The following is a 23,408-nucleotide window of genomic DNA, read 5'->3' as shown; positions in this document are numbered from 1 at the left end:
TGTAACTTTAGTGTGCAGTTTTAACATAAGATTTTAATAAGTACAATTGTTTTAAAGAACTGTTAAAAGAACAGGCAACTTGCTTTAAATGTTTGTTTTTACTAGCATTTTAAAAGATTTTTTATTTGAACATTTTATATTGTCTTTTCTATACTGCTTAGTAGAGGTCTTTTGTTTGTATGGTAAGTGGTATATAAATTTTATGAAATAATAATAAATACAATATGGTCCAAACCAAGCCCAGGGGCAAATAATATGCTTGTCTCATAAGTGGGGGAGTTTGTGTATCAAGCTTCTCTAAGTCAGAATTCACCACCAACATTAACTTTACACACATTAGGTCAGGACTGGTGAACCTGTGGCCTTCATAAGTCACCATGTGGCCTTCCAGATGTTGTGGAATCCAGCAACCATCAGCCCATCCAGCATGGCTAATGATCAGACACCATGGGAGTTGTAAGCAAGCAACATCTGCTGCACCTCTAGGTTCCCCATCCCCGAATTAGCCAAATTTGGGCAATTCCTGTGCTATGTCAGGATTTCTAACATATTTTGCATGGTCTGACTGAGTTCACCTTACTTAAAGTGCTTTTGTCCTCTCTCTGCTGGTGAGTGCATAATAATGCATTCTTTGTGTTTAGTGGTTAATATTGAGTGCGATTGGATAATGGTAGAGGAAGTTTTCAGCTATGAGCATTTCTGGTTCATTTTGCTTCATGTCTTACGTGGTCAAGAATTATATTTATATATACATGTCACAGGTCATCCCAGTGCTCCTACAGCTCATGACAATCAACTGGATGGATGCCTGTCCAAAGAAGAACAGCTTTACATTCCATACAGACTAGCAAAATTATATATTACCAAGGTAAACAAATAAACAAAGTAATTTCTGATATGAATTGACTTCAGTAGATAATTAACTGCTAATGCATTACTTCTTTTTATAAACACACTAATGTAGAGAAAAGAGTCTTTCTTCTACTTTTCCTACTGGAGGGTACTTCTCTTAGGGCAGGTAATACATTTATTGTTAAATCATTTTCTCCATTTAAGGGAAGGCCAACATGAAAAATTGTCTGTTGCACTGTTAGCCATGGCAGATGTTTACCAGTTTTTGTGCTTTGTAAGTGATGTCCCTAGAAAACATAGAAAATATAAGTTTATTTCAATTTCCTCAGGAATAATAATACAGTAATAAAACAACACAATAGTAATAGTAATAGTTTTAACTGCTGAAATTGTTTAAACATGATAATATGTTCATGTCCTGATCCTTTGGCAAGGCATATTTTGTTTCATTTTTAATGTTTACTCTGGTGGAAGCCTGGCTTGCATCCAATACACAGTGCTTATCCAAACTAATACATTTGTCCTGGGATCAGGGCATCTGAGGTCAGATGAGAAGGGTGGCTTTGTGTGCTCATCCCCTAAAATACACCTTCTGTCATAACATTGTTCCAAGCTAAACAAGGCAGAGAAGGAGCAGACTGGGCACCCACCATATAGCATCATGCATTCTGGTTTGCATAAGAATTGAGGATGGATTGAAGTTATCTGTATGAATAAGCTTTCTTTTTTTCTCAGCAAAGTTCATAATACCATAATGCAAACTTCTCATAGTTTTTATATTATAATAACTGAAAGCTCAGTAGAGTATAGCAACCCCAGTTGCTATACTTCATCCAAAGAAAGGTATATATAAAACTATGCCCAAAAGGGGGAAAGGAGAGCAATCCAGCCCGCCTCTCTTCCCAGTTGATCCAGCTACTGGTGCTGGGCCCAATTTAGAGCTAGTGCAGCCAAAAAAGGGGGACAAAATGGTCTCCTGCACAGGACTTCCGGGTTGGCGCCATCGCCGAATGGCGGACTCCCTCCGAGCTCCGGAGGGAGCCTGCTCGGCAGGGGCTGGGTCCTACCGCGCCGGCGACGCGGGGACCCTCAAAAACCATGGGTGCTGAAACCCATGGACATGGTGACTCGGCTGGCACCTTTTGCGCCCCCCCGACCCGCGAAGGAGCCTTTTTAAAGGCTGCGGAACGGGTGACGGGGGGGTGCTTTGAGTCCTCCGCTTCCCCTGCCGAGCGAAGCCGCATGCCATTCGACGGAGAGCGCTGACTTCTTCTATTGAAAATTTGGACTTAAAAGAATAACCCGTGAGTAATTGGAACCTGGACTAAAAAGGGGGATAAATTTTTTTAAAAAAATTCGGAGCGAGCGGGGGAGGCGCAAAAAGGAAGTCAGCCCCCCCCCCCCGTCGTAGAGGAGTTAAAGTAAAGGATTTGACAACTAAGATCGAGCGCAACCCTATTTTGACAAGGTTACTAACTTCGCGATGGAAAATTATAAGACTGAGCTGGAGGAGAAAAGTGGAATTGAATTAAAAAGCAACCCCCCCCCCTGGAATCCTGGGAGCGATTTGTGAGAGCGCCGGGAGAAGAGAAAGGTTTTGACAGCTGTCAAAGAGCTGTCAAAGCGGAAGAACAAAAATGAGAACTTTGTTACGAGGACTTTGCCGGTTACATTTGTTATAAATTGGATACAAATTGCTTAAAACAAGGAATAACAAGTTATTTTGACTGGTGGGTGTGATCTGGAAGGGAACTGAGTTATTGCAATCCACCTAGAGGAGCTGAGGGATATTACAAGTATTGTTGGCTTGGAACTTGAATAGAACTTTTTATCTCCTGGGAAACTGCAGGAATGGAACACTATTTTGTCTACAGAGGTCTACACACTAAAGGAGACAATAGATTTATCTATTGAAGAATGGAAGGGACTTGGCATAATGTTTTGTTCCTGAATAACAGAGCCTCTGCAGAGGAATTAGCAGCTTTTGGAATTAGAACATTTGTGCAGGAGAGCAGGAAAAAAAAAAAAGGAGGAGAGGGATTAACAAGAACAACAAGAACAACAAGAATTGGATAAAGTTGGAAGTGGGAACATTTGGGACATCCAGATTTGAAAAGTCTAAGAAATAAAATTGGAGTTTTTACTCCTAAATATAAAAATCTGGATGGAAGAAATGGGCCTTTTTGAGATAGACTCCTTCCAAGATTGGACATTCGAAATTAAAGATGACTGGTAAAGGACTATGGCCTAGATAGATGTGGGAGCTCCAGGAAGACATCAGACGTTGATGAACATTGGGAACGCAACCAGGAAAGGGGGGAGGGAAATTTGGAATCCAAAGGGTGTAAAATTATATTTGATTATCTTAATAATATTTTTACAATTTTATTTTAATTAACTATATTTGATTATTTTAATCTGTATTGTATATTAAAGGAGGGAACGCGCGGAAGGGAACAGGTCGATTTTAGGGGATGGGAAAATATTTTTAAAACTGGGCTAATGATAATAAGTTCAAAATCTGGGATAAGAATTTGCTGAATTCATTTGTAAGAATTGGAATACAAGAGGGGGAGGGGAGGGGAAGTCCTGGAAAGATGCTACTGAAAATAAGATTTTAAATTGGGATGTTTTGTTCTTTTTATTTTTTTTGTAATTGGAAATTTCTAATAAATATTATTAAAAAAACAACAACAAAATGGTCTCCTGCACATTCTGCCCTGGCCGGTGTGAGCAGCAGGGCTTTGGGTGTGAAATGGCTCCACCACCTTGGTCAGCCATGCTGATCCTGGCCAGGGTTGGGATTGCTCCCCAGGTCTTGAAGCTAAAACTCAAGAGAAAGCAAACAATTCTCCATTGTAGGGCTGCGCAAATAAATTTCATTGTGTGTCTGCTTCTGTTGAACTGATACGGTAACAGGCTTGTGAGAATCAAAATCAAATATCTGCCTGCCTGTGCACCTGCTTTGGTCTGCTTGTGGGAAATGCTTGAGGTGTGCTTAGTGTTTACATCTAGTTGGGAACATACCACATTTTCATTGTAGTGTGCCTAGGATATTCTCAAAGCAAGTTTTTATCAGAATATGTCCCAGGTTAGGATCAAAGTAAGCACTTCTTTCCCACCACCTGGCAAGCTGCCTGCTTTGCTCTGCAAGTCATCATAGTCCAGGAAGGAGCCTGCTAGAGACAGAGGCATAGGAAGGGGGGGTGGGGGGTGCTGTTCGCCTCGGGTGTCATGACTGAGGGGGGTGACAAAATGGCAGGTGAGTGGGTGGCACACCTCGCACGTGGCAGCAGCAGCTCTTCTGACCCGGAGGCAGAAAGCAGCCCTCCTTAGCCGTGGTGAGGCATACCCGGCCGCAGCAGCTCCGTGGCGGAGAGCAGGAGGAGAGTGAGCAGGAGCTTCAGGGTACTGAACTGTGGCGCATGGGAGGGCACCCTCCACACCCCGCCCCCCTCGGGAGCATGCCCGCCCTGGGCAGCACAGGCATATGCTCTGCCGCTGGCTAGAGAAAGGTCACAACAGCCATTTAGCATTCAAAGGCCACACAAACCAATGACACGCAGAACACAAATATAAAATATTTGTTTTAAAGACTAGACATAAAACCATGACATTCACATAAACCAGAGGTTTTCAACCCTGCATAGTCTCCCACTTGTCTGTCCATTCCCAACAGCAAGGGCTGGTGGACTGGCTGGCTGGGCTCCCTCGCCCTCTTGCTTGCTCCCCCCCCCCAAAGGCCACCTCAGCTCCTGGCAACCAGCACCCCCTGGCTAGTCCCAGAGGCACCATTCGCCTGGGGAACTTGTAGCCAGGGCTGCTACAACAGCTGCACAATCCTTGGGAGGCAGAGACACAAGAAGACATGAGAGGAGGGAGGAAAGGAAAGGGGGACAGAGGCCACTGTTGCCCATGGCACCCCTGACCACCGTTCAAGGCACTCCAGGGGGCCACGGCACACGGGTTGAAAACCCCTGACATAAACATTGTACTTTGATCACTTTTTCACTTCAGCCCTCTTCAAATGTTAGGCCTCTTTCTTTGCATAGACAATGAATGTGAATAGAGAAGGTGGTGGCAATCGTCCACAACTGCCTTTGTGTTCAAACTCAGTGTGTAGTGACAGGGCTGCTGTTGGGAACTGCTGACTGTTGTCCCAGCTGCCACATCATGGCAGCATCTCCTGGAAGAACATAAGAAGCTGCCTCATACTGAATCAGACCATTGAGGTCCATCTGGCTGAGCAGATCTACACTTACTGGATTCTTCAACATCAGCTTCGTTGGACTGCTCATGTTGTTCGGATGCCTGTTTATTGTCTTCCAAAGCATCTACTCTACTAGTACGAAAAGGGTTCTAGAATTAATTCAAGAGTTTGGTCAAGTGGCAGGATTTAAATTAAATAAATTAAAAACTAAGGTATTAGAGAAAAATCTAACAGTAAGAGAGAAGGAAAAATTTCAGGATGAAACAGGTCTAACTGTGGTTAAGAGCGTAAAGTATCTGGGGATTAATATGACAGCTAAAAATGTGAACTTGTTTAAAGACAAGTATGAGAAACGTTGGAACCAAGTGAAAAAAGATTTAGAAATTTGGGCTAACTTGAAACTTTCTTTGTCTGGCCGAATAGCAGCAATTAAGATGAATGTATTGCCTAGAATGTTATTTTTGTTTCAAACATTGCAAATTGTTGACAAGATGGAGTGTTTCAAGGGATGGCAGCGAGACATTTCTAAATTTATCTGGCAGGGCAAAAAGCCCAGAATAAAATTTAAGATTTTAACTGACGCAAAGGAAAGGGGGGGATTTGCCCTGCCAGATTTGAAACTTTATTATGAATCAGCAGCTTTCTGCTGGTTGAAGGATTGGCTGCTTCTTAAAAACACAGACATTTTAGATTTGGAAGGTTTTAACAACTCTTTTGGGTGGCATGCATATTTGTGGTATGACAAAGTGAAGATTCATAAAGGCTTTAAAAGTCATATTGTCAGGAAAGCATTGCACAATGTGTGGATTAGATATAAAGACCTACTGGAGAACAAAACTCCAAGGTGGCTTTCATCAATGGAGGCAAAAGCTGTGAAAAGACTTAATATGGAGTCCACATGGCCGAAATATTGGGAAATTTTAGAACAGGAGGGTAGTAACTTTAAATTGAAGAGTTTTGAGAAACTAAAGGACAAAGTTAGAGATTGGCTTCACTATTATCAAATAATGGAGGTTTACAAGATGGATAAGAAAATTGGTTTCCATATTTTTGCTAATTTTGCAGGTGTTATATACCAACGGTAAAACATCTTCATGAGGTTCTCTTTTAACGTTATGCAAGCTGTAAATTTAAGGTTTTTTTTCCAGAGTTTCTCCCATTCTTCATAATATATATTATGGCCGATGTCCCTTGCCCAATGAATCATCACAGACTTCACTTCCTCATCTATCAGGTTATACTCTAATAGCATATTATACGTTTTAGAAAGAATTTTGTAATCATTGTTTATTATTTCAGTCTGGAATTTAGATTCTTTATCCGCGTATCCTCTCTCTTTAACGTCTTGTCTAAACATTTCATTTATTTGGAAATAGTGTAACCAATCATAGACTTTTCCTTTAACCTGGTCATATGGTTTCAATTTCCATGTCCCCCCTACTTTTGTTAACAATTGTTCATAAGTTATCCAATCACCTCTCATGTTTACTTTTTTCACGCTCATAACTTCCAATGGGGATAGCCAGTGTGGTACTTTAGGTTCTAATAAAAATCTATTCCTCTCCCAAACTTCCAATAGAGGGCCTTTAAAAATATGTGTTGCGAAACCCTTGTGCTTCCTCTTCCCCTGCCATAAGTACGCATGCCATCCTGCTCTATTGTCGAACCCCTCCAGGTCTAATAGTTCCTTATTTTCCAATTTTATCCATGTTTTCACTTGTAATAAATGCTGGAAATGCAGGGAAAAAGAGGGATCCTTCTTCCATATGTGGTGGGACTGCAGAAAGGTCAAAGGCTTTTGGGAAAGTGTATATAATGAAATGAAAAGTATATTAAGATATAACTTTGGGAAAAAGCCGGAGGCTTTTCTGTTAGGCCTAGCAGGAAGTGATATAAAGAACAATGACAGTAAATTCTTCCAATATGCAACAACGGCTGCAAGGGTCTTATTGGCTCAAAATTGGAAACAACAGAACATACCGATGCTTGAGGAATGGAGAGCAAAACTACTAGAATACGCGGAGATGGACAGATTGACGGGGAAAATTAGATATTTAAAAGACCAAAGGTTCATTGAGGACTGGGGGAAATTTGTGGAATATCTGGAAAATACAAGTGAAGGTCAGATAACGCTAGTTGGGTTTAAAAAAGCTCTGTGAAAAGGTTGGAATATTGTCTAAAGAGAAAAAGAAGGAAAGAGAAAATAATGTCAATATAAGCTAGGATTTGTGTGAATTTGTTAAATTAGGGTATGGATGATTTCAGGGGAAGCTGAAGGAAGTCTTACAGAAAGAAATCTGTGACAACAAGGTGTAAACTGTTTTATTTTCTTGTTTGTTATGATTTAAAAACAATAAAAATTATGCGAGAAAAAAAAAGAAAATTGGTTTCCAGGTGGAGAAATCTAAATTGGAAACAGAATTGTTAGAATCCAATACTAAGAACTTATCAAAAATGTATAACTTGCTGCTGAAATGGAATACGCAGGATGAAACTGTTAAATCAGCTATGATCAAGTGGACACAAGATATTGGTCACAATATTATGTTCGCTGACTGGGAAAGGTTGTGGACCACCGGCATGAAATTCACGGTGTGTAATGCCTTGAGAGAAAATATTATGAAAATGATATATAGGTGGTACATGACCCCAGTCAAGCTTGTAAAAATTAACCACTTGTCAGATAACAAATGTTGGAAATGCAAAGAGAATGAAGGTTCATTCTTTCACCTCTGGTGGACATGCCCAAGGATTAAGGCTTTCTGGGAAATGATATATAACGAAATGAAGAAGATGTTTAAATACACTTTCCTGAAGAAACCAGAGGCCTTCCTCCTGGGCATGGTTAGTCATGTGGTGTTAAAGAAGGATAGAACTTTGTTTTTATATGCTACAACAGCAGCAAGGATTCTCATTGCAAAGTAGTGGAAGACATCAGACTTACCAACCCTGGAAGAATGGCAGATGAAGATGACAGATTATATGGGACTTGCAGAGATGACGGGCAGAATCCGAGACCAGGAGAAAGAGGCAGTGGAAGAAGATTGGAAGAAATTTAAGGACTATCTTAATAAATACTATAAGATTAAGGAATGTTAGATTGACGTGGATTTAAAAATATGGTGGTTTTCAGAGATATTAGAGTATGAAAAGGAATGGAATTTGTTAAAAAAAATTGGGAAATAAGGGAATGGAGTTGCTGACGGGATAATGAAATTAGAATACAAAACGGTGAGGTATGAGGAAGTCGGGGAAATTAGGTTGAGAAAATAATTTTTGGAATTATACTTGTTGTTTTTTGTTTGTGTTTGTCTTTATTGTAATTGTTTTGTATTGGTATGTTTTACTGGAAAATTCAATAAATATTATTAAAAAAACAACAACAACAACAAAGCATCTACTCTATTCCCGACTTCAGAATGGTAAGCCTAATGCTGGTGGACAACAAAAGAGGTTTAAAAACGCTCTCAGTGCAAATCAGTGGGTAACGGAAACACTGGCCTGAGAGTGCTCCAATTGGAGAACAGCTGTCACTATCTGGTTGACTCCTCAACTTCATTAGGCACCAAGCAGACTCCTTCTGTTTTCAGGTAGTTTTATTATATACATTAATTTACCATCAGAGCTGTTGCTACAGCAATCAGCATCTTTCAAGACATTGAGGTGTTTGGACTCCGACCCCTCCTCCAATAGGATATGCTCCAAGAGCCCCCTTTCGCCTCTTTGATTGATGGTGTTCTTTAATCCTTGTTAACCTACAAGCGTGGGGAGATTCGTGCTGACTTCCAACCCCTTCCTCTGACGAATGCCCCCCCCCTTTCAGTTGTTACCCGAGACTGCTTATCAGTGTCTGGGCTCTCTGCCAGCTCTAGTTTGCTTTCCTGAGAATTTATCTCCTCTGCTATGACAGAAGACGAGGGGGATTGAGGGGAGCTGGATTCAAACTGCTGTAAAGGAAGGAGAACTACCTCTTCCTCTAGTTTGCTGTCCCCAACCTCGCTCTGGGAAGCTATGTCTCTGACAACAGCCTTCACCAAAGACATCGTGAACTTTGAAGAAGCACAAACTCAGGACAAAAGGGAGAAACAAGCTAAGAGGAAGGCACGTTTGGCAAACCCTCACTGTGATTAACTCCTGCTTGGAAACCTATGTCTCAATTTTGGAAGCACATGTGGATCCAGAATTGGCCTCCACAGTCACTTACGGACACACCATTAAAACCATATTCCTGGTCTTACTTGGCTACGACAATCTTACTTTGCTACGAGTGACCACCAAAGAAGATACACGCTGGCAGTGGTCCCTCAGGGTTTCAGGCAGGAGTCTCTCTTAGGCCTACCTGGAGATGCCAGGAATTGAAACGGGGACCTTCAATATGTTCCAAAACTGAGCTATGGCCCTTCCCCAACTTACGCCTCCATTATTTTCAATAGCGCCAGTCTCCAGCCATCTTTTCTGTGATGAATATTTATGCCTCAGTTCACTCTGACATCTGTGCAGCAGCTGGTGGCAACAGTTGGTGTGGCAGTGGCATGTACCTCACCTCCTATCACCAGCATCACTGCATTATACCAGGAGAGGGGGGCAAGGCAACATCGAGGGCAATGCTGGGAGAGCGCACCAGGGGAACCGACCCAGTGTTACCACCAATGCATTTGTTCTATACTGACCTCACTGCCGCCTCAACATGCACCCCCATAAGCCACAGGGAAGCTGGTTGCAAGTTGTAGGTAATTGCCACTGCCTTGCTGAGGCTGCAACGTATAAACACTTAACTTGGAAGTAAGTTCTCATTTAAATCAGTGGAATCTTTATTGCCATTAATCTATTTAGGATGGAGGTGTAAATATTGCAGTTTTTCCTTCCATTGAGATCAGAGTACCTTCTCTCTGTGTCTGTGCATGTCTGTAGTCTGCTATCATGTGCCAGGGACTGGACTGAGGAAAAATGGTGGGGAATCCCCCCCCTTTTTTTTTTCTCCTGAACCTTCCCAAGAACAGGAGGACAGTATAGATTTAGAACAGTGATCTGCAGAAGGGCATAATTCAGAGGCGGCAGAGGGGAGAAGCTGGGAAATATTGGAAGAGGAACAGCAAGAAGAAGAAGAAACACCAGGGGAGAGACAGCTAACCGACTCAGTGTCTTTGGAAAGCATTCCTGACCCCACCCAGGACCAGGTGTGCATTGAGGGTAGTAGAACAGGGAGCTCAGAAGCAGAAAGCCCAGTTCAGCCGACGCAGGGTGACGTAGAAGAGGAGAGACATAAGGGGTGGGACTTTACTTGGAGCAATGCCATTATTTAAAGAAGACTGCATCCTTCGACTCTCTCTGTGAATATTAATGAATTACGTGGTAAGAACTTTTAATTGTTTCTCTGCTTCTTGACTGCTACCGTGGGAGGGATCGGATTCCCCGAAGCCTGACATCATGTAAATATCTTCCCACAGCACACCAGTGTCTGCTTAAACCAGAATTTGGCAGCAGGCGTCGCATTCTGCCAGAGGGGCAGTGACCTCCCAAACTCTAATAAAAGTCTTGTTCAGTTCACCCACACTCTTTATCAGGCCTCACTTCACATCTTCCTGCCAGTTTCAGAAACAAACAACAAAGCCCCTACAGAGCCTCCCCATCCTATGGGATTAAAGGGATGGCCCAGCATGCCAAAGTGACTGCAATTACCTGTCCAAGGTCTGGACAGGTTGTATTAAGGCTGCACTCCTGCACATATATATAATAATCATTCTCAGTTAATTTGGTGGGATCTGATTTCTGGATAAACAGACATATGATCAGCTTCTGCTTACAACAGCTACTTGTTAAAACCATTACTGTTCTTTAACATCAAAGAATGAAATGCATATTTCAAAATCTTAAAAATCAGACACTGACCCAGAAAAGGACAGTATTATAAAATGCACTAAATTATATGGCATGGTAAAACAGACTCATTATTCTGATTGGTTTTAGTGCTTTAGCTTTATTCATTCATTGCTTCTCTTATACTACTGTCAACATTTAAATGGATGTTTGTCCACAATACACTCGTTCTTCGCACTGACAGATGAAAAAGAGGGCAGGGTTCGTCCACCTTTATCACTTGTTAGTTGGGGGGGGGGGTTCCTAGGTACAGCTTGTCATGCAAACTACTATTCCTGCTGAAATTTCCTTGAGTACACAACTGTTAAAGGTGCAAGAGTCTGCCTTCTTTTGCATCTGTCTACGGTACTTTGTTTATTAGTTTGCAGTAAGTGCTGGTTATTGTTGGGAGGCATGAATAAAATGTTCCAATCTGCTGTTGCTTTTTTTTTTTTTTAGATTGCTAAAGACATGCATCAGATGAAAATTGGGTACACGAAGGCAATCAAAGAGCTGGAGCATGTAGGAAAAGAAAACCAGGTGATTTTTCTAAAGTTGCAAATAAACTCCAGGGGTCCAGTTCTTCCATTTACTTTGGGAACAAACAAGGCTCAGCAAACCACATTCTACTTTTGTTGCACTAACACAACACATCAAAGTGGGTTCTGCGGGGGAGGTAGAGATAATTTATTTGTTCAGGTAGAAATCCTATACACAATTACCCCAAAAGGACTTACTTCTGAGTAGACATGTTTATGATAGCAAGGGTAGCTTCTCTCCTGCTTTACAGAGGACAGTCCTCTGTTGGACGGGCTGTCAGATCCAAGTGCAGATGAAAGATCAAGAACCACAAGAAGGGCAAGGAGGAGTCTTGAAGTTGCCCATCAACACTTAGTGCCTGGACAGACTGAGCAGGCATACAGACCCCCACTTTGGTGAGATGTTTTGTATTGCTATGTAAATTATAGTAATATAGTGCACATCTTTACATATAAACTAGAATTTGTAATTTTTATGCAAATCTAGGTTTGAGTTTTCTTTCCCTTTCCTTCTCTCATTTTTAATTTCAATTTTATTTTTTATGATGCAAGATGGCCACCCTAAGATTAAGGAGATTTAAAACTACATTATATGCAGAGATGGACACCCCTTAGCCTGTTGAAAAATGGGTTTTAGCTTGTTGAATTTGGCATAGGTGTAGCTAACTTTCTACAATGGTCTTGCTTCCTTTTTTAAATGTGTGCAAAGTCCGATTTATTACAAAAGTGTGAAGATGAACACTAGAAAGGAATAATCACAACTTATACTGCCCTATTCTCTGTCTATTCATGACACCACACCTCTTTCATCACCTGTGCTCGCTTCATACCTGATGATGCACACACAGTTGATCCACACCTGAGTGGATTTCCCAGAAACAGAAGGAATTTATGCACAATGAAATGTCATGCTTCGAAAGCGGAGTCATTGTTCAGCCCACAAAGAACAACAGACAGCCTGGTTTCTGGGTGTATTTGCTATTTATGTTTCATGCAGTTGGGAAGGTAAAATAATGCGTTCAGTTAAACTTGGGCAGCTCCATACATTTAAAGCACATCCAGCACATGCTGAAGCACATGGTTTCCCTCAAAACTTCCTGGGAACCTTAGTTTGTTGAAGGTGCTGAAAGTTCTGGTTCTGTAATGGAGAAACTACAGTTCTTAGGATTCTTTGAGGGAACTCAAGAGGTTTAAATATATGTTGGATGGGCAGATGGAATTCTTTGCTTTGGCCTATAATCATAGAATTATAGAATCTTAGAGCTGGAAGGGATCCAGGGGTCATCTAGTCCAGCCCCCTGCAATGCAGGAATCTCAGTTAAAGCATCCATGACAAATGGCCATCCGATCTCTGCTTTAAAACTTCCAAGGAAGGAGAGTCCACCACCTCCCATGGGAGTCTGTTCCACTGCCAAACAGCTCTTACTGTCAGAAAGTTTTCCTGATGTTTAGTCAGAATCTTTTTTCCTGTCACTTGAAGCCATTGGTTTGAGTCCTACCCTCCATAGCAGGAGAAAACAAGCTTGCTCCCTCCTCCATGTGACAGCCCTTAAGATATTTGAAGAATCATAGAATCATAGAATCATAGAATCATAGAGTTGGAAGAGACCACAAGGGCCATCGAGTCCAACCCCCTGCCAAGCAGGAAACACCATCAGAGCACTCCTGACATATGGTTGTCAAGCCTCTGCTTAAAGACCTCCAAAGAAGGAGACTCCACCACACTCCTTGGCAGCAAATTCCACTGTCGAACAGCTCTTACTGTCAGGAAGTTCTTCCTAATGTTTAGGTGGAATCTTCTTTCTTGTAGTTTGGAACCATTGCTCCGTGTCCGCTTCTCTGGAGCAGCAGAAAACAACCTTTCTCCCTCCTCTATGTGACATCCTTTTATACATTTGAACATGGCTATCATATCACCCCCTAACCTCCTCTTCTCCAGGCTAAACATGCCCAGCTCCCTTAGCTGTTCTTCATAAGGCATTGTTTCCAGGCCTTTGACCATTTTGGTTGCCCTCCTCTGGACACGTTCCAGTTTGTCAGTGTCCTTCTTGAACTGTGGTGCCCAGAACAGGACACAGTACTCCAGGTGAGGTCTGACCAGAGCAGAATACAGTGGCACTATTACTTCCCTTGATCTAGATGCATATCTAGATCATATCTCCTCTCAGTCTCCTCTTTTCCAGGCTAAACATACCCAGCTCCTTCAACCATTTCTTATTAGGCTTAGTTTCCAGATCCTTGATCATCTTGGTTGTCCTCCTCTGCACACATTCCGGCTTGTCAGCATCCTTCTTAAATTGTGCTGCCCAGAATTGGACACAGTATTCCAGGTGTGGTCTGGCCAAGGCAGAGTAGAGCGGTACTATTACTTCCCATGATCTGGACACTATACTTGATTAGGCTGGTGGGTCAGTGCCCCATTCCCCCTAGTGGACCAGTCCCCACTATATTAATCTGCATTTATTCTATATAAAATGCTATATTTGCTATCTTCCAACACCTGGCTGAATGCTAAGTGCAATTTACACGGCAGTGTTTAAAACAGTTTTTGTATTAGATGGTAGCTCCCTCTGGTGGTGTTTTAGGTGTGTAAATCAGAGCAGTTGCAAGGATTAAATTTGCAACAGGCAGCTGCCTTCTGTTAAGTGCAAAGCAAATTTAGATGTTCTGTCACTTAGCTGTGTGGTATCAGTGGAGTACAGAGGTCCTGGCCCAAGCAAATAACCATAAAGAGGGAGAGAGAGTCTTTTGAGGAGCAACGTAAGTTGGAGAACCATAGGGATGTCAGACAATTTCTATGAAAACAGGCATGGGAGCAGAAATTGCCAGGGTTTGCTTATTTGTCTCATGTCTAGAACAGAAATTAATCCAGCATTTGCTGCTGCTTTTTTCTTCCCACAAATTTTATGTTAACAGTGACACCCACTCACTTCTATTTCCACTGTCTTTCCTTTGGATTGAAACAAATGGCATGTGCATTTAAATGAATGGTGTTGATAATAATAATAAGGATGATGATGATGATGATGATGATGATGATGATAAATGGTGTTGATATAATAATAATAATAATAATAATAATAATAATAATAATAATAATAATGTAATTAGCTGCATAAATTCTGGCACATCACTAATAACTTTGTTTTTGTCAGAAGACAAACTGCAGCAGAATGGAAATAGTGTTGCATGCATGGGTTAGAATGGAAACCAGTGCCTTCTTACAGCCCTATTGAACCCCAAGCCATGCTTCAGTTCTCTCCTCACTGACCACAGACTGTAGCCAAGGTCTGCTTTCATCATAGCTCATGGTTGATGAGGAGAGACCTTCAACATGCTAAACTAAACCTGTTGGAGTAACTAAAATTAGGGAAGGGATTGATTTCTTTCATAAGCATTAAAAAGCCCATGGATGAGATAATACAAGTGCCTGTTCAGCCACGCCAGTTGCTACAGCAATGGCCCAGTGCCAATTATATATGTGATTAAGGCATGCCAGCTCATTAGTCAGTCTTGTTGGTCTGTCTGAGGTCAGTGAGTGAATGAGTCTGTCTGTGAATCAGAGTCTGTGTTACGCATTGAATTGCTGGAGCAACAGAGATACTTTGTACTTGTGTGTGTGTATCTATCTATCTATCATCTATCTATCTATCTATCATCTATCTATCTATCTTTGCAAAAGCCTACAAGCTGTATATATGTTTCTACACCCAGAACTGTTTTACTGAGCCTTACCTTCTGCAGCGCTAAAGTATTTTGGACCTTACTCTGCTTCTTTGTGTTGACTGGAACTAGGACAACTTCCACCATGCGGGTATCTCTCACCTCAAATTCCCAACAAAACGGTAGCTTAGCTCAGCTTGAGATGGGAGGGGCAAAGTGGGAGCCCACACATTTGTGTGATCACACCAAGCCATAGTTTGACTTACTGCTGTGGCAGGAAAGTAAACAGCGTTTCCATGTACTCTGGCACTTGTCATGGTCCTCCATGCACCAGGAGCGATTTAGTCATGTTGACCACATGACCCGGAAAGCTGGCTGCAGACAAATGCCAGCTCCCTTGGCCTGAAAAGCAAGATGAGCACCACAACCCCATAGTCATCTTTGACTAGACTTAACCATCCAGAGGTCCTTTACCCTTTTTTACCTTTTACATGCACTTGTTCATAGTTGCCATTTGAAATTGATGCCATAGAAATCTTATCAGCTCTTGAGCCAAACACAATTCTTCCTTCACACAATTGCTCTGTGTTGACTCCTTGTCCTGACATATAACTGTTTCATCATTGGTCCTCTATATCACACCCTCATTCTAAGATGTAGGCTAGCTTTATTCCTGTCATTTTTTCATTGACGGTTCAACTCTTTGTTGTAATTATTCTTGAAATGATTGATTATGAAAATGTTGTAAAATAGTGATCATTGTTTTGCCCTCTTGTCCAATTCATTCTCTTATTTAAAGGTAATGCTGTTATGAGAACAACCCACAGAGTAGCTTGTGCATCTCTCCTTCCCTGCTCCTCCATGATGACCATTAGAGTGACTAAACCTGGCAAACTATGGCTAATCTTATCTATGGTTGGTGGAAACAAGCCAACTTCAGACTAGGGTTTAATGAAGTTTGCTTGTTCAAATCAGCCATAGTTAAGACCAGCAATAGTTTAGGATTCAGGTGGCACTCTCAATTTTAGTGAGTCTAAAATAGAAACAGAGCCTTCTGATCTCCTCCTCATGGCCACTAGAAGAGTGGATTGAGCAGCAGGCAAGCCCAGAGCTCTCTGAGGCTCATTGTTGTAATGCTCAACCATGGCTTGTCTGCTAAACTTTAGCATTATATCCAAACAATTAGCAATTAGATAGCAATTAGAGGCTATCAAGTGTCTTTATGCTGGGTACAGAAAAATCCAGAAATCAATGAACTCCTGTTAGCATTTGCTCAAAGCTGAAGTCAATGCCCCAGAGCTTTAACCAAGTAAAGAAAACTAACATAGAAAGGTGGAGAGGTATCAAGAACCATGATTCAAAGGTTTTGGCTTATACCTGCCACTCCTTTTTTAGTTGCCTTTAAAGCTAGCTTATTTTCTTAATCATAATATTTTGGATAGGAACAAGCTATGATGGCTCTGAAAAATCAGTATAGCAACAAAATGAAGAACTTGCGAGCTCAGCTGGAGGCCTATCAAGAGACAGTAGACAAGAAAAACCAATACTGGCAAGACACAACAAAGGTAAAAAGGAAAATACTGTCACCTTGAATGGATGGGATACAACTTTCCCCCTAAAACTTCATGAGGCTATATGAACAATATTCAGGACTAGTAGATCAGCAATCTGCAATTTCACATTTGCCCTTTAAGTTTATAAATAAAGGGCAAATGTGCTATTGCAGATTGCTGATCTACTAGTCTCTCTATTAAGGAAGTAAAAGGTACGCTACTTTGCACAAAAATATTTTCATTTCTTATGGGCCATGAAGATCCTGTGAGGTTTGCCACCATCACAACTTCACAGGCATGAACTTGTGACCCAATATTTGCAGATGTGCAAAAAATCATTTGAAAGAAACCATGGTGGTCGGGGGGGAGACAGCCCAATGAATCCAGAGTGTGCTCTGTGGTCATGGAATGTTGACTGGCTATTGCTGGGAGGGGGAGACAGAAAACATTGGGAGAGGAGGGGAAACTGAATGGGGGGGTGGTGGCTGGAGTCCTACGGAGAAGCTATTATTCGATCTGTAATGATGATGATGATGATAATGATGATGATGATTATGATGATGATGATGATGATTCTGGGTGGCTTCCAGCAGAATACAAAAACATAATAAAACATCAGATGCTAAAACCTTCCCAATACAGGGCTGCCTTCAGGTGTCTTCTAAAAATTGTGTAGATCTTTTTCTCCTTGACATCTGATGGGAGGGTGTTCCACAGGGAGGGTGCTATTGCCAAGAAGCCCCCCTGCCTGGGTCCCTGTAACTTCACTTTTCACAGTGAGGGAACCAGTAGAAGGCCCTTGGGCTTGGACCTCAGGCTGAATGAGCGGAGACGCTCCTCCGGGTACACTGCAACCTTTTGTTATAGGTTCCATTTCTACAGTACGATTACTGTAGCAATTAGAGCAAGCAAGCAGGTTTCTCTATTTGCCCGTCTGGTTAAGATAATAGTCTCATTTCTGTATAATTATACACCCAGAAACTGAAGGAAGAAAATAGAATACTGAGACAAGAGAAAGAAGAGCTGGCAAATCAGATCACACTGCAGAAGGAAAAATGGGGTGATGAAAAGGTAACTCAGAAGTAGTTTGGAGTAATTTGACTTTAAAAAATCCAACTGAAATTGTATAAAGTTTTCTCCTTTTTTGATTAGCAAATGTAAACAGATGTCTGAACACATAGATTATGTAATTAGGACCTGTAAATTAAATTAATGGTCCTTAGATTAGTCCACTGGCATTGCATTTTCTGATTTCAACCAAAGTCATGTTCTCTCTGCTTTGAGGATCAAGTGAATAAATTCATTGATCCCTGCCAAATCTAGCACTTTCCTGGTCACAGTGGAGCTGACCCATGGGAAGCATGCATGCCTAAATGTACCTAGTTAATCTGAGATGCCTGCACAATATACCAGTTGCACTGAAGCAATAGATAACAGATGAATCATGGTAAAACGCAATCCTACAACATCAGAGCAGGCTAACGAGGTCCACCATAAGCTCAGGTGAATAAAAAAAAATGTCTTGAGCTGGCAAGAGAAGCAGTTGGTGCCAATAGCAGGAGGGGGTGTCTGGGCAAGTTGGCATTTTTTGATTAAATGCTTACCAAAAAAATGCATATTTTGTGAAAAATATGTTCAAATATGTGAATTTCCATGGAGGTTTTTTTTTTTTTTTTTTTAAAAAAGCAAACAGAGTTTAATTTGGAATTTGGTCAGAACAAAGTAATGAATAAATACCTGTGAAAGTGACACATACTGTAAATAGGCAGGTCCCTGCACCTCTAGGGCCAATGTTTGACCTTCAGCCTAGAAGCCATCATCATTCTCTGGTGCTCTGCAGGAGAAGCACATAGCATCCCTCTTCTCCTCACTTAAAGTGTGTATTATTTGCAAAGCAGTATTATAAGTGATTTATGTTAAAGCCTAACCTGCCCTGCAGCTTCAGAGCAGGTTACATCAGAACTAGAACTTCCAGTATTTAAAACTAACCTTTAGTAATATGTTGTTCTATTTTTCCATGGTGTTTTCTTGTGTTGGTTTTCAGTGTTATTTTTGTTTTAATACATACCATTGTACTATATTTTGTAAACTATTTAACTGTGAAATGAAGGAAAATATATAAATATTTTAATAATAAATTTAAAAACCACAATATATATGAGACATTCTTCTATTGATCTGCAAAAGAATTGAAAATTGAACAGTTATGATCTTTTGCAGGCTTGGCTGCTCAAGAGCACCACTCAAAAGCTAGACTGCCTGCATAACCAGCACACCTTAAGTAAGTGTTTCCCTTCAAAAGAATGACTGCTTGAATGAATTATAGACAACGTGCCCTTTATTTCTTCCTTGCATTTCATTTGTAGCTACTGTACAAACTAATGTCTCTTGCTCAATGGGAAGTCTCTCAGTGGACTTTTAATCATGTCATAATTGAAAAATAGAGTTGACAAAAGGACTCCTACAATGTCCAAAGCACAAGGTTTCATTTGTCACATTTTAGAAGCCCTGGTTGATAACTGAGCATGCAAACTATGCTGCAGCCCGCCCCCCCCCCCAAAAAAATACTGTCTTTCACATGCTTGTGTGCATCGCAAAGCCCAAACCAGACAATATACCACTTGCTCTTTGTGTGAATGGTGTTGGATCATAGTTCTATTTGCTATGATAGAAGCTACAGGCAAGTAAGTGTACAACTCTGGAGAATTATTCAAAATTATTATTACAATTCTTTTGTTAGAACTGTTTTTTCCCCCTTTAGAAGTTATCTTTGTTGTTGTTACATTCTCCTATTCACCCCCCTCCCAGCTATTGAAGAACTTCAGAGGAGTAGAGTAAACCTTGAAAAAGTGGAGAAAATTGTAGATTTTCAAATGGACTTGCCCTGTGATCAACGAAGGGCATTAATTATATCAGATGAGGTAAACTTCTTTGTGTTGCAGATGATGAAATAGAATAAATGGTCAGTTTTTCTGTTTTGAAAATAAGTTCCTTTTACATATTTGATCCATTTATAAATCACTTAACTGGGAGAGAGATGGGTTAGAGTGTTTTCTGTAGTAGCAGAACTCAATTGCAGATGATTTGGGAGTGTTCTAAAATATATGAGTTTAATGTGGGCTGATTATGGATTCAGTTTGCAAACTTCACCAAGCTCACTTTCTGTTTTGTTCACCCAAATCTGATTGAAATCAGGGGAGAAAAATAGCAGATGTTATGTCAAATATTCCTTTGGAGGCAAAATTCCATTCTGCAGTGTCAACAGTTATACTAGCTGTAAATGGAAATGTTCTTTTGGTTGCAAAACGGGTGTAATTAAACTGGAATGTATAAAAAAGCAAATTTCTTTCAGATAATAGAAAAAGGAATCACAGACCATAATGCGGGGGTGGAAAAGTCTAATGTCACAATACAGGAGTCAGAGACTACAGAGCTTGCTCAGAGGTCTACATCTGTTGTGGTAAGCCTTCCATCCACTTTCCTTTTGCCAGAACATATTAAATCACAGATATGCATGGCAATATGGTTGGTGCAGGAGTAATAAACTTGCTGCTTGTCACTTCTGTTGCTCTTGTTGCTTCAAGAGCCTGGACCTCATATCTGCTAGGTGAAGTATAGCACATTGGAGTGCTCAACCTTCAAAAATGGGATTCATATGGGAGTTTACCCTGCAGTGTCATGGGTAAAATCTGAAAAAAGCAAGTCCAGCTCAAGCATCACAGCAAAAAGATTCTGGTCTCATTAACCAGAGATTCTGGTCCCAGTGATAAGCTCTGCAGGGTGGAGGAGTGTCATGGGTGCCCTTCTCCCATGAACAGGGCAGCCCGCAGGGTTTCTGAGTCATCTTACTTTAGATTCACGGAAGAGCAGTGGTGCAGGGCCACCACTCCATGAAGCCTATTGCTGTGAGGGATCCAGAAATCCTGACACTGCTCATTCAGCCACTTCTGGAAGCACTGGTTCAGAGGCGGCGACTTGGGCCACAGATCATGGGTGTCCAGCAGTGCTGATGTAACATGTTGTCATGGTGTCAGATTACATCGCTCCTGGAAGTGGCGTCAGAGGTCTGCAAGGCCTCTGATTTGGGAGAACAGGAGGGCGGCTTCACCAGACTTTCTCTTTAGACAAATAGGCTCAGCGTATTGATACGAGTCTCCTCTTTTCAGGCCAAGCAATGGATATTTGGGTCCCATCATGGATTTTGCCTGGGGATCTGTGCTGTGCCTAATCAGTGATGTTGCTGGCACTATGCAGAGATCTTGATTGCACTCAGGCAGCCACATTCCAGACTGCCCGTCATATTGCACTGTTGCCAGGAGCCAAGACTCAGATTTAGGTGTGAATACAAGGAAAATGTGGCACCCTTAAAACAGAAGTACTTTCTTCCAGGCAGGAATATATTTGGATTTCACACAAATAATAAGCTCCAACTCTTTATTTATTGCACGGTACACCTGAAAATCTGGGAAAGTCCTGAGAGAGTGCAGTCAAAGAAAGAGCTACTTCAGATTACAATAGTGTGTGGTTTATTCCATTTCCTTCTAAACAAGGTTTAGAAGGTTTAGAAGGTTCAGTGTAGTTTCAGCCTGTCTTGGTAATTTAAATACATTGCCGCACATTATGCTAGGTACAGTACTTCAATTGTCTGAGATGGTGATCAAGATTTGTTCCTCTCCCTCAGGTGGAGATGGAGGAAGCACATAATGGTTTGCCACAAAAGAAACTTCTGTTGGAAGTGAAAGCCACCTTGGAGCTGGTCAAAGGGTCTTTACAGAAACGGGAGACAGAGATCAGTGAACTTCTGCAAAATGGACATTGGTGTAACTCTCAAATTACAGATATGTTGTTGACAGAGTCTACTGTATATTAGCTAGTGAAGATACATTTGCTTAGTTAAGACACAGACCAGATATGGGCTGATGCTTCTATCCTAAACGCTCTTTGGACTAGGATTTAGTTTACGCTGTCTGTCTCTAATAGTGAGCAAAACTGGTCTCTGAACACAGATCCACACCATACATTTAAAGCACATGACTTCTCCAAAATAATATCATGAAATATAGTTTACCCTCATAGAGCTCCAATTCCAAACACCCTCAACAACACCCTACAGATCCTAGGATTCTTTGGAGGGAAGGTTTAAAGGTTTAAATGTTTGGTGTGGATCTGCCCTAAAACGGAAAAGGAATGTTCTGCCCCCTCACCATCTCCATGAACTGGGTGAGAGCCAGAGCATTCCTCAAAGCATTGCCGCTTGTCTTCTCTGCCCTGGGGGTGGGAAGGTGAGCAGCAATGTCACGTGCTGGAACGCCTCCCTCTTGCCTGGGAGGGGGTGCTGCAGCGGCAGCAGTGGGGCAGGCGGGGTGCCACCTCTTGCGCTTCTACTGCCTGAAGCAGGTCTTCCCCCTCCCTCATCGGTGGGCCAGCTCTGTGAGCGTGGACCCAATGAAATTACTAAGCATGACTAAGTTAGATTCAGTGAGTTTACTCTTCCCATGCATTTAAAGCACTACTTTATCACTTTAACGATCAAGGCTTCTCCTAGAGAATCCTGGGCGCTGTAGTTTGTTAAGGTGCTGAGAATTGTGAAGAAGTGCCTATTCCCTTTACAGAACTACAATCCCCAGAGCACTTTAACAACTGAAAATTTTGGAATGCAAAGTACCCTATGCAAATTAGCCTAATTTGCACAGGGAAATTATCCTGTTCAAAATTTCTCAGAAAACCTGCTTCAATGTTCTAAACAGAGAGACATAAAGACTTAGATTAAATGCTATTTATATATCTTTTTGATATGCCTTCTTTATGTTTTCTCAAATAGGAGGGGGGAGGTTTTGATTTGTCCCCAGGTTGTTGAAATCTCTAACCAGTCTTATCTGACTGCTGCAATTTGCTGCTGTTCGTACAATCATATATGCATCTGTTCATAGCAAGGAAACTGAATAGGCCCATGTCAGCCTACAGATATCTAGGTACCTTGACTTACTAAGTTTTGAGCAGGTTAGTCGCTGATAACAATATGAAATATCCTAGTGTAGTACAAACATTTACAGAACATTTACCTCATCTTTTTCCTTTCAAAGATAAAAATAAAACATGTTTAGTTTTACTGACAGCACTCAAAGGTCCCCTGCTGTGACACTGTGGTGCCAAAATATATTTGTTGTCCTCCAACCCCAACCCCCACATTTGTCCATTTTTAAAAAAGCCGACTAGTTCCACAGGTACCCCACAGTGAGGTTGTGATTCCAAAAGTTTTTTGCGACCCCCAAAGCCCCCTCAGATGTGTCCATTTTTAAAACCTCCTTTGGCCACAGCCATGTTTGCTCTGGGGCCAGGACCCCTTTGACATGTGCCGCCCTGAGGGTTGGGTACGGTTCAGTGCAGCCCTTGGTCCAAAAAGGGGTCATCTCTGGTTTAGTGAGCTACTGTGAACCTCGGGTTCACATATTCACCTCTCCTGCCCTACTTTCCTTAGCCATCAGTTGTCACAGCCTGCCAACTGTGGTTTGTTCCAAACTAGGCAGCTTCAAACCACCGTTGAGATGGGAGGGACTGAGGGCCAGCCCCTGCAATGCAGGAGTAGTTTGCCCCATATGGGGCTTGAACACATGACACAAAGATTAAGAGTCTCTTGCTCTACTGACTGAGTTTGTATAAACTTATAATAATCAATATTAACCACTGTTCCAGGGCCAAATAACATAGCAAGCTGTGGCTAATCAAAAGCAGAAA

General features: G+C 41.5%; 1 protein-coding gene across 1 annotated transcript; it reads left to right on the top strand.

Annotated features, from left to right (window-relative positions):
* Positions 1-279: 279 nt before the first annotated feature.
* Positions 280-22,466, top strand: LOC309352516 (uncharacterized protein). The gene is made up of 8 exons (XM_081881073.1): positions 280-868; positions 11,378-11,458; positions 16,563-16,685; positions 17,652-17,744; positions 18,894-18,954; positions 19,482-19,594; positions 20,026-20,133; positions 21,355-22,466. The coding sequence occupies exons 1-8, from the start codon at positions 623-625 to the stop codon at positions 21,541-21,543; spliced, it is 1,014 nt and encodes a 337-aa protein (XP_081737199.1). The 5' UTR covers positions 280-622; the 3' UTR covers positions 21,544-22,466.
* Positions 22,467-23,408: the final 942 nt, after the last annotated feature.

Source organism: Podarcis erhardii (assembly GCF_964252035.2).
Source record: "Podarcis erhardii genome assembly, chromosome: 11".
NCBI classification, from domain to species: domain Eukaryota; kingdom Metazoa; phylum Chordata; class Lepidosauria; order Squamata; family Lacertidae; genus Podarcis; species Podarcis erhardii.
The sequence above is the reverse complement of the archived record's forward strand: the minus strand, read 5'-3'. Positions and strand labels throughout refer to the sequence as shown.